We start from the raw sequence: 12,274 nt of genomic DNA, 5'->3' as shown, positions 1-12,274 counted from the left end.
CCCCCCCCTGGTGTAAAACTTACACGAGATATCCTTCTGAGGTGAGGATTGTGCCTAATACCCTGGAGTATCGAACTTTCTGGCACGGAGTGACCAGACTATCCAGTGCATACCAATACGAAAATTGGGTCCAAGCAGGAGGGGGAGAAGCACTCCTCCTGGGGAACGAGGGCACCAAAGTCGGTACAATCTAACAAGCTGGACCGTTATACTTTACCGAAGGGTTCACCGGCCGGCCCAGGGTCTTCCACTGTCACTGCTGAGGGGTCCCCGGATCCGGGGGGTGGGGGGGGAGTCACGCTGCATGACATCATGGCTGCCATAGACGGTGTCAAATCCTCCCTGGGACCGCAAATGGTGACGCTAGATGCCAAGCTGGACACAGTTTCCATGGAAGTTAACCTCATAAGAGCAGACCTTACCAAAGTCAATGAGAAGGTTAAATCACTTGATATTAAGACTTCCAGCCTGGTAGATGATGCGGGGGGACTTATTAGTTTAGAAGGGGTCTGGGACGGGGGCGGTGAGACCGAACCCTCCCCTTTTTTTCTTTCTTTGAATCGTTAGGGGCGAAAGGAACTCTGCATTTTTCAATGGGCAGTTTAGAGCCCAACGGGCAGGGCAGTGGGGTGTGGGGGGGGGGGAGGTTTGGTTTTTATGATGGTTGGTTTGTTTGTCGCATCAGCACAGAATTCTGTTTCAATAGACGAAATACGGGGGTGCACTGGCAGTACCAGGTAGACGACGAGGGGTAGAGAAATAAAAGTATTGAGTTGGAACGTTAACGGGTTGGGGGACAAAATTAAACGAAGTGTAGTTCTTCAATTCCTTGAAAGGAAGGCACCGGATGTGGTCCTGCTTCAAGAGACACATCTCATTGGAAACTCATGCAATGCTCTGCACAGAATGGGGTACAAATTAATCGCGCAAACTCGGTTCACGTCAGGCTCCAGGGGTGTGGGTATTTTGATTCGTAAAGCATTTCCACTGGCAGTGACCTCCACATGGGAGGATAGGAGGGGCAGGTATATCGGAGTTACGGGCATGTGGGAGGGTCAGTATATAACCATCCTATCTGTTTATGTTCCGCCGGGGTTACAAGGCACAAAGCTAGCAGATTTGGGGAGGGTCCTACTTTCGCTTCCTGAGGGACTTTTACTTTTAGGGGGCGACATTAATGCAGTCGTCTCTGGTATGGTGGACAGGTATCTCCCACGGGAAACGGGGAGGGCAATGCAGTGGCTTCCAGACTTTATAGACCTAATGGGCCTAGTTGATAGTTGGAGGTTACTCCACCCAGATCAAAAACAATACACTTCCCATGTTGGGGCACACAATAGTCTCTCACGACTGGACTACTGTTTGGTCCCTGCTGCACAAGCTTCAAATATAACGGAAGTTACGCACTTAGCTAGAGGCATATCAGACCATTCTCCACTTTGGATTCACATAGTCATAACCCGGGCACGGCGGGAAGGGTGGCTCCAATAAATCCATGGTATTTGCGTAATCCCAAGACCTGCAAAGACCTCCTTGCTAAACTAGATGACTACTTTGCCAATAATGTGGGATCCGTGTCTCCGCCTGGGTCCTTATGGGAGGCCTTTAAGGCAGTTATCAGGGGCCACGCCCTGTCTGTGATAGTGGGTTCTAAGAAGGAGAAACAGAGGGGAGTGGTGAAGTTGAAAAATGAAATCTGTAGACTTGAAGGGGAATTGGAGCAGGGAGTGACGCGGGCTAAAGTTCACCAGTTGAGCCTGAAGTAGCACGATTATAAGGCGTTGGTCACCGATAGGGCTAAGGCTCTTGGTAGGGAGCAACAGGTTAGACTTTACGTGCTGGGGGACAAGGCAGGGAAGCTATTGCATGGCTGGATAAGAGAGGCTGGGCTTGCCGACTGGTATCGGAGCTCCTAACGAAGGAGGGGACACGACTCACTGATCCGCAGGATACAGTAGATACATTCGCTGACCACTTCCAGGCGGTTTATACATCGGTCTCTTCCTGCTCGGAAGCGGACTCCCATCTATCTATTGCTCCGTGACATACAACTCCCGTGCCTTTCCCTCAATGACCGACAGTGCGCTGACAGCAGACGAGATTGCCCTGGCCATCAGCTCATTAAACTCCGGTAAGGCACTGGGCCCCAATGGGCTCCCCATTGAACTTTATAAACTTAAACCGGATAAACTCGCGCCTTATTTGAAGGAAATGTTTTTGGAATCCAGGGACGCAGGGATTCTCCCTAGAGATCAGAGAATTGCTTCGATAGTCGTGATCCAGAAGGAGGGCAAGATCAAAACAAACTGTGCCTCCTACAGGTCTATTTCTCTCCTAAACGCCGAGCCGAAGATTTTGGCCAAGCTCCTGGCAAAAAGACTGGTAAAAGTCATCAGCGATCTGGTGCACCCCGATCAGTCGGGCTTTATGCCCCATAGGAACACCGCCCTAAATCTGCGTTGACTGCATGGGGTATTAGCTAGAGCTCACACTCTACAGTAGCCAGCTAAATTGCGTCACTCGACTCAACAATGGCATTTGACACAATTGAATGGCCTTATTTGTGGGCAGTTTTGGCAAAGTTTGGGTTCAGCCCCGAGTTTATCGGATGGGTACGTATGCCGTACTCGGAGCCGCTAGCTCAAGTAGTAGTGAATAATAGAGCTTCAGCTCCCTTCTTGCTGGGACGGGGTACCCGCCCAGGCCCGGCCTGGCCATAGAGGGCACGGGGCAATACCCCAGAGCGCCGGACGGGTGGGGGCCGGTTTTGGGCCCCTGGGGGCTGTTTTTGTTACAGGCTGTTTTTGCAGCACAGCTGCAAAAACAGCCTGTAACAAAATCGGCCGAAAACTGGCCCCTGCAAAGTGCTCGCCCCCCCCCCACCCTTCCCCCCCTCCGCGTGGGGAGGGGGGCCAGCCGAGCACTTTGCCAGGGCCGGTTGTGGTTCCCAGTCCGGCCCTGTACCCGCCAGGGTAGCCCTTTGTCCCCCCTTCTTTTTTCTTTGGCTTTGGAGCCTCTGGCTGTTTGGATACGTTGGGAGCCTTCGATCAGAGGTCTGCGGTGGACCCCTGAATGGGAGGACCGCATATCTTTGTATGCAGATGATATACTACTTTATCTGACCTCTTCTCGTAAGTCCCTTATCGGGATCTTTGATGTGCTGGCTTCCTTTGGGAGAAACTCTGGGCTTTCCATCAACTGTGAGAAATCCTTGTTGTTTGTATTGAAGGGAGACCCCCCTGTCCCTCCGCGAAACTGTCCTATACAGTTTAGAACAGAAGGATTCAAATATTTGGGAGTCTTTGTTTCACTGGATCCCTCACTTAGGTATACCCGAAACATTCTACCCCCTCTCCAAAGACTCAAGAGTGATGTTTCCAATTGAAAGAAGCTTCCTCTTTCATTGTTGGGAAGGGCAGCCCTCTTTAAAATGATGGCCCTTCCCCGTTTTCTCTATGCCCTGCAGAACTCCTTGGATGTGGTACCATCTAGATACTTGTGTGAGATCGAGAGCTTACAGCGGAGTCTGTTGTGGGAAGGTAGGCCCGCATTGCTTTACACAAGTTAACACTTTCCTGGTATGACGGAGGCATTTCCCGCCTAGATATCAAGAGCTATTACTGGGCGTCCCAGCTGGCAGCGATTAACCATGGCACGTATGGCGGGTTGATGACACTGGATATGCTATGGATAAATGGCTTCTCCCAGGGGGTAGATCTAGCAGAGCCCTATAATCTCGACCTAATAGACTGGCATTGATGGGGCCGACTAAGCACTCGGTCAAGGTCTGGCATGTGGCCACGGGTTCACTGGGCTGGAAAAATAAGCTGACCATGGCCACCCCGCTGTGGGACTCGGAGCAGTTGGGCACGCTCTGGAAGACTAAAGGCTTGGATAAATAGGATCTCATAGGAATCTCCACGATCAAGGATATTTGGGGGAAGGGGAGAATTAAATCATTTGAGGACATGCAGGTAGAATATAATCTGGTGAAGTCTGAATACTTCCGTTATGGGCAGATTTGTCTCTCCCTTCTCTCTGCACTCCCCGAGGGGACAGAGCCCCCAGAGGCTTCCCCTCTGGAAGATAGGATACTGGACGGACACCTTCCTGACAAAACGATCTCCTTGATATATAAAAAACTGATCAATCACAGACCTGACCCCCTTGAGGTGCTAAGAGACAAATGGATGCAGGACGGAATAGAGCTGGATGAGGAAGATTGGCAGACAGCAGTGTCCTCCCCTAGGGAAGTCGCAATTCCGGCCCGCCTGCGACTAGTTCAACTTAAAATTCTCCACAGGATTTACCTCACGGGACCTCAGTTGGTGCATATGGGACTCTCAGACAGGGGGCTACGCAAACGACAATGTGGTCATGTGGGCACCTTTATACATATCTAGGAGTGTGAACACATCACTACAAAGTGGTTCAATATACATGATACCATACATAAAGTCGTTGGGGTCTCCCTTGCACTGGAGGCGAATAGGTGCTTACTTAACATCTGGGAGCCTACTGATTTGAATACCTCACAGACGCAATGGGCTACTTTGGGATTCATGATTGCCAAACGAAATATAGCCCGATTGTGGGGAGCTGGGCAACCTCCCACCCTAGAAGTGTGGGAAAACAATTTGGACTGGTGCATGTTCAGGGAGAAAACTGCATATCTTGCAAGGGGATGCCCTCGAAAGTGGTCATTGGTTTGGGGGCCTTGGAATAGTTACAGAGGGGAAATTTGTACACCACCCCTGAATGCCGCTCTGGATGACGCCCCTCTCCTTGAAGTTCCCATACAATTATGAGCGTTGTTTAATCTGTTGCCCCCTGATGTGTGCTCGGCTGCTTTATTTGACCCTCTGTAATGTGATTTTACTGATGCTTCTTTCAATAAAAAGAGTTATTAAAAATATATATATATATTACAAAAGAAAAAAAAACAATCTGGACCAATGAAAAGGATGTATTCCTTTTGGGAAATCTATTGGGGAACAGAATAGCCCACTGACCAACGAGCACCCAAGAAGCACTGGAAGATGTTGAACAGCTGGAAGCCTGAAGGTAACCGAGAGGAAATTAGCAGGAACGTGACAAACATATAAAGTTTTTTACTTTTATTTTTACATTTAGTTTGGCTTTGTGAGGTCATACAGAGTAAGACAATAGAGGAAAAGAGTTCCTTGTATGTGACGCAGCTGTTCATTTATACAAACAAAACCCTGCACGTAATTGTGTATTTCCTAACACATCAATGGTATTGTACTGTATTGTGTTGCTCCCTGAAAGGGATGCACACAAAAAGGACCTGGAGCCAGTGCTAACATGTCACAGATTTGGCAAATGTTGCAGCACAGAGACACTACCATCCATGGTCTCTCAAGATATACAAGTGTGTTAGAGTGTCCCCGAGGTGGGCGATCTATTTTAACGAATGCCCGACACTCTGGACAGATGCTGTGTTTCTCTTGACGGACTTTGATGTCCAGCAGTTTTCCCCGCTACCAGGTTCACATATGACCTACACGGAGCACAGCAGTTTGATGGCCACTTCTTCCCCAAGGCATGAAGTCCAGGTCTATTCTTTTGACTTTTTAGAGAGGAGATGCTGAGGTCACACAATCCCATCATATCCTTGGATCCCACACTTCTTGCCTGCAATCTGGCAGCCGAAGGTCAGTGCTTCCTGAACACTCTTACCTAAAAGCAACACAGGGAGAAGTATGAAATGCACTACAGAAGCACAACATCAAGACCCCCAAACCACCATTGTATGGGATGCTACTGGATGAGGCTGAGAAAAGGAAAATGGTGCAAATGTTGATGTTCCATCACTTGCCAAGGTGATATCTACTAGAAGAAACTGGCACAAGAGATAACAACTACAGCTTATTCAAAGCCTCACCACACATTCATAAAGGGTGTATTGTTTAAAATGATAGAGGAAGGGAAGGTCTGGCCTCTATTGCAACTGATTGTTATGTTGCTTAAGGAGGCCAGAGAAAGCAGACTTGTAAAGGTTTTACTTAGCACTATAATTGCTTACATTTTGGGCACAGAGAGGTAGAGCAAATTTCTATTTTTTTTATGTTCAAACGTCAAAACCGGGGCTTAGAATGCAAGGCTCTGAGACCCAGGGTTAGCAACTTAGCCCCCAGATTCCATCTCCTCTCGAATTGAGGGGTTCAGGCAGGTAGCTCAGTAGAGACTAGGAATAGGTTTCTCAAAGTCAGGTTTCCTACAACAATGAGGGACGGGCTGGGCAGACAGGGTGAAACAAAGCCGTTCAGAGACATTGAGAGCTACATACCTGTAGAGAGGGCGAATATCACAGATGCATTAAAGGTATCACCGGCTCCTAGTGTGTCCACAATAACATCAGGGGGGAAGGCGTCGGCGTGAATTAATGTTCCTTCTGGACCAAGGGCATCAGCTCCTTTCTCCGCCCAGGCACAGATTAGGTAGGCTCTGATCACACAAAACAAATGCATGAATTATCGACACAATTCAGTTCAAAAGTGTTCCTTTACAGACGGACCAAAAACTGAATTTTCTCTGCGAGTGATTTTGAAGGGTTTTATTGCTTTGGCAAAAGATTTTTGTCTGAATATGTCAATTAATTTCTGCAAGCTTTCTCATGCTGTTAAGTTTGCACAAAGCCACTCTTTGCTGGCTTCTTAAATGTCAGATGGAAGCCAGACCAGTACAGCGAGGGGGAAAGGAGGATTGTATGTGACACCTGGAAAAGCCATGCTGGAGACATTGTTGTAGCGCTCTAGTGCACCGAGGGTCTCAGGCTGAGCCCCGGAAGCACTACCCACAAATGTATCACCTTCTGGCCAGGCGTGGCCAGAAGGCTTTAAATAAAGGGACGGAGGTGGCACGGCACTTCCTGTCCACACCAGTATAGCAAGAGTGTGTGTCTATTACTTTGCCTATGCAAGCGACGCAGCGCTGTAGGCCTTGCCAGGCCCCTTGCACCCCCACACTGGCGACGAGGGTGGGATCTGCCTAAATCGAGCAGCGCCAGCCAGCAGCGCTACCTGCCCGATCAATAACTGCCCGAACACTCCGGCCGCAGCACCGGAGCGGAGCGGAGACGACGACGAAAACAAAGCCAGCCACCCAAGGCAAGAATCCACCTACCGGTAAGCAGCAGATGCAAGGAGCTGCGTGTGGCACCGGCGACGGCAGCGGCAGGACGGCCCAAGCGAGGAAGCGCGCCGAGAAGAGCGACCCGGCAGCAGGCCCGGCAGTGCGCGCATGCGCAGAAGGTGAGGCGCCAACGCGAGTGAAAAGAGACCCTGGGAGAGCGCGAGACAGGAGAGGCGCCTCGAACCAAACAAGCGCGAGGCCCCGAGCGCACGCAAGTACCCCGCCGGAAAGAGGAGAAGATATCTCCCGCTAATGAGGCTGCACGCCACGCCACACGAGAGGAAATAAGAAACAAGCACAAGCGCGTGCAAACGGAAGGAGACACACAAAGTCAACCTAGAGACACCAAACACCAGTGCCAAACGTACCTGCCTCAACAAGCATAGGCAAACACAACCTGCGAGGCAAGGAGAGACATCCAGTAAAAGAGCGCCAAACCCCCGCCCAACATCAGAATGTCTACAAACACAGGGGGAGCAACAGGTGGAGCGCAGCAAGTAGCCGACCCGGCACAGCGAGCAGGACCCCAAGCACAGGCAACAGCCCCCGGGACGCAACCACCAGCACCGTCAGTCCGCTCCCAAATCCAAGCATTACCACCTTTCAGTGAACTAATAGACCCAGGCACAGCAGCGCCCAGATGGGCCGTGTGGCTAGGACAGCTAAACAACTACTTCACTGCCACGAGGGAGAAGGACAACGAAGTAAAAAGATCCCCGTTACTTCATTTTGGAGGCACAGAGCTATACAAGCTATTCAAACACCTGCCAGATACGGGGGCCGACACCGACTACGACGCAGCAGTTAATGCGCTGAACGCACATTTTGACCCCCAATTAAACCCGCACTATGAACGCTTCAAATTCCGCCAGTCCAAACAGAGGGAAGGAGAAACAATGGACGCATTTCATGCGCGCCTGAGGGACCTCATAAGCACGTGCACAGATGATGACGAAAAGAAGGAAGTAACCGCGCAGCTCATCCAAGGTTGTCGCAACAAGCACCTGAGGACGCTGATTCTAAGGCAACCGCGCTTAACACTCGAAGAAATACTAATTCTCGCCAGGTCCCACGAGTTGTCAGATGCACGTGCGACCGCGATGGAAGCAGCCTTGAATCCACAGGCAGAAGCGGGACCCACTGTGAAGACAGAAAGAGTAGACGCAGTCCGCGGCACCAGTCGGGGAAGCAGAGGAAGATGGCCGACCAGGACGCCGCGCTGAACACCATGCGGATACTGTGGCAGGGAGGAACACAACCAAGATGGCTGCCCTGCACGAGGCAAGACATGCTCGAAATGCGGAATACCCAACCATTTCGCAAGCGTATGCAGAGGTGGTTCCCGGGGAAGAGGCACGTCAGGAAGAAAATCAATCACCGGAGCTGTGAGGCAGTTATCACTAGATGGCGCAGCGTCGTCCCGGTCAGGCAAGTCGCCGAGGCAAGCGCAATTTGACGAATCATCCACAGAGGACGAAGATGAATGTTACTACGTATCATTCGTAAGTGAACTAAAGAGACGGCGAAGGCCCCAGCCAAAATGCCAAATACACATCGACGGGTCACCAGTGACCGGCGTCGTCGACACGGGAGCCACCGTGAACGTCATGGGCATCCAACACTATAAAGCACTGAAGCCGAGACCCAAGCTGGTCCCCTCAAAAGCACGAATACTGACCTACGGGAGCCAAGAACCCCTCCCGCTGCGAGGGAAAATGGTAGTTCAAGTTAAAGCGGAAGACAATGAAGTAATGACGACCTTCCATGTCATAGACAAAGAGGCAGACCTACTCGTGGAAAGCAATACGGCAGAAGATCTCCGCCTCATAGCGTTTGCGAACGCAGTCAAAGCACTCCAAACTGAGGACATCCTGCAAATGTTCCCCACGCTATTTGAGGGCCTTGGAACCATCAAGCGACCGCCGATCAAACTACACATCGACCCCGCCATACAACCAGTGGCGCTGAGGCACCGAAGGATACCGTTTCACCTGCGCACCGCAGTAGAGAAAGAACTAAACCAACTAGAAGCACAGGGAGTGATTGAGAAGGTGTCGGGGCCAACACCGTGGGTGTCCCCGATGGTAATAGCCGAGAAGCCACCCAGCCAGGCAAGATCTGCATCTGCATAGATATGAGGATCCCGAACAAAGCCATACGACGGGAGCGACACCTCACTCCAACAGTAGACGACATCCTGACAGACTTAAATGGGGCCCAATGGTTCTCTAAGCTGGACCTTAACGCAGGATATCATCAGCTGAGACTGGCGGAGGAGAGCCGCTACATAAAAACCTTTTCAACACACCTAGGGCTGAGACGGTACAAGCGACTGAATTTCGTCATATCGTCCGCAGCCGAGATCTTTCAAAATACAATTAAAGAAATATTATCTGGACTTGAAGGGGTGTTGAATGTAAGCGACAACATCCTGATCCACGCCAAAACGAGTGAAGAGCACCACCAAAGACTAAAAGCCACCCTGCAGAGACTCGCACAGTATGGCGTCACCTTGCACAAAGATAAATGCCAATTCTTCAGAAAATCAATAGAATTCTTTGGATACGTGTTTGACTCAGACGGTGTTAAGGTGGACCCACGCAAATCTCACGCCATTGAGAACGCTCCAGCACCCACAACCGCGTCCGAAGTGAGGAGTTTCTTAGGGATGGCACAATACTGTGCAAGGTTTATACCCAATCTAGCCACAATCGCAGAGCCCTTAAGAAGCCTGACGAAGAAAGAAAGTTCGTGGAAGTGGACAGACACCGAGGACAAAGCATTTCACCAAATCAAGGAGGCACTACTAGACAGCACCACAATGGCATACTTCAACACTGCGAGACCCACAGAGATATTGGTGGATGCCAGCCCAGTGGGCCTGGGAGCCCTACTGTCACAAGAAGCCGAACCGGGGTGTGGGCCCCGCTGGCATTTGCAAGCAAAGCCTTGACAGCGACATACTCACAAATTGAAAGAGAAGCATTGGCCGTAAAATGGGCCTGCGCCCATTTTCACCTCTACATATCTGGTCACCCATTCAGAATGGTGACGGACCACCAACCGTTAATCCCTCTATTCCGAGGCACTGCACCGCACCCACCACCGAGAATTGAACGCTGGGCTATCCAAGTTCAACAGTATCAAATGGACCTTGTATATAGACCTGGGGCGAAAAACCCGGCAGATTTTCTGTCACGCCACCCTTTCGCAGAAGGACCCCACAATGCGGACCAAGAAAGCCAGACCGAAGAATTCATCAATATGTTATCAACAGGAGCGTGCCCCCGAGCTCTAACCGCAGACACAATCATCTCCCACTATGACAGTGATGCAGTCATCCAACGGGCAAAAGAAGCAATACATTCAGGATCATGGGCAAATTTCCTGAAGGATGTCAATGGGTGGAACGAGACGGACAAAACACGCCTGCACCAATTCTGGAAAATCCACAATGACCTCAGCTGCGCTGACAACGGACTGGTACTGAGAGGAGCTCGGGTAGTTATCCCCAAGACACTACAAGAGAGGGCGACCACCCTAGCACACGAGGGACACCAAGGCACCCGCAGGATGAAAGCGAGGATGCGGGAGAAAATATGGTTCCCCAACTTGGAAGAGAGCGTTGACACCATCGTACGGGAGTGCCGAGCATGCCAAATAACCAGTAGCCCTGAAGTACCTGCCCCAGTGATCACGGAAGACCATGCCCCGTCGCCATGGGCATGGCTAAGTCTAGACTTTGGGAGTTTCCCGGATAGGAAGATCACGGTAGTGCTAATTGACAGTTACACTAAGTACCCCATAGTAGAAACAGCAGCATCAACCAGCTTTGCGAACATTCGCCCAATTCTCAGCAAAGCATTCGCGTTGTTCGGCATTCCGCTTGTCATTAAAACGGACAATGGACCCCCATTCCAGGGGAGCGAGTTCAAAGAGTTTCTGCAGAATCTGGGAATAAAACATCACCGAATCACTCCTCAATGGCCACAGGCCAATGGCGAAGTGGAACGGTTTATGAGGACAGTGAACAAAGTGCTGCGCATATCATCCGTAGAAGGGAGTGACCCAGAAGAAACACTACAAGCCTTCCTAAGAGAGTACAGGAGCACACCACACAGCACCACCATGCAATCACCATGGACCTTGATGTTGGCTGGACCACGAAGAGACTTGCTACCTATGGCCGACAATTGGGCCCCCGCACCATATTCGCCAGCAGGCACGCAAGAACGGAGAAGGAGGAACAATGAAAAAGCAGCTGCAAAAGGAGAGCCCAGACAAGGACCCTGAACCCAGGAGAAACTGTGTTAATCCGAACAAGGAGGCCAGGAGGAAAGTTCAAAACACCGTTCGAACCGGAACCCTGGGTCATCAAGGAGACCAGAGGGACAGCAATCACAGTCAGCCGAGACGGGGAAGAAGTGACTCGAAGCATATCATGGTTCAAACAAATACCACCACCGAGAGAACAAAACTCCGACCATGAATCATCTGCAGCGAGGGAAGAAGAAGGGAACACAGCCACAACCAGCACATGCCTGCCCCCAGACACCGCAGAAGAATCATCTCTGCCATCACCAAGACCCGCTCTAGACCAGACACCTCTGAGAGGCAAGTGGCAATACAATCTTAGACCCAATCCAAGGCCTAACCACAGACTGGCAGACTTTGCATGCTGAACTGTTTAATTTCGTTTATTTTCAAAATCCAAGTTGGGAAGGAATGTAGCGCTCTAGTGCTCCGAGGGTCTCAGGCTGAGCCCCGGAAGCACTACCCACAAATGTATCACCTTCTGGCCAGGCGTGGCCAGAAGGCTTTAAATAAAGGGACGGAGGTGGCACAGCACTTCCTGTCCACACCAGTATAGCAAGAGTGTGTGTGTCTATTACTTTGCCTACGCAAGCGACGCAGCGCTGTAGGCCTTGCCAGGCCCCTTGCACCCCCACAATTGTTACAGGTACAAGATCAGGTACAGACTTACAAAGTGTTAAAATCGAAACCTAACAAATTGTTTTTACAGAAATTTTAAACTAACTTCGACATAGCTGATTCACATATTTCAGGAAGGGTAAGCGCTATTTACCTAGGAGCTCCCTTTCAATTCTCTATCCTATTT

General features: G+C 50.5%; 1 protein-coding gene across 8 annotated transcripts in view; it reads right to left on the bottom strand.

Moving 5' to 3' along the window:
• Positions 1-5,102: 5,102 nt before the first annotated feature.
• The window catches only part of KHK (ketohexokinase), a 93,137-nt gene continuing 85,965 nt past the window's right edge, over positions 5,103-12,274 (bottom strand). For all 8 annotated transcript variants that reach the window (XM_086928133.1, XM_086928131.1, XM_086928135.1 and 5 more), the window contains 2 exons: positions 6,311-6,468; positions 5,103-5,700 (listed from right to left, as the gene is read on the bottom strand). In XM_086928133.1, the coding sequence (XP_086784259.1) occupies positions 5,615-5,700; positions 6,311-6,468 (244 nt within the window). In that variant the 3' untranslated portion in view covers positions 5,103-5,614. The remainder of the gene's footprint in view (positions 5,701-6,310; positions 6,469-12,274) is intronic.

The sequence above is a fragment of the Lissotriton vulgaris genome, chromosome 6, assembly GCF_964263255.1.
Source record: "Lissotriton vulgaris chromosome 6, aLisVul1.2, whole genome shotgun sequence".
Lineage (NCBI taxonomy): Eukaryota > Metazoa > Chordata > Amphibia > Caudata > Salamandridae > Lissotriton > Lissotriton vulgaris.
This window is presented reverse-complemented; position numbering and strand designations above follow the sequence as displayed.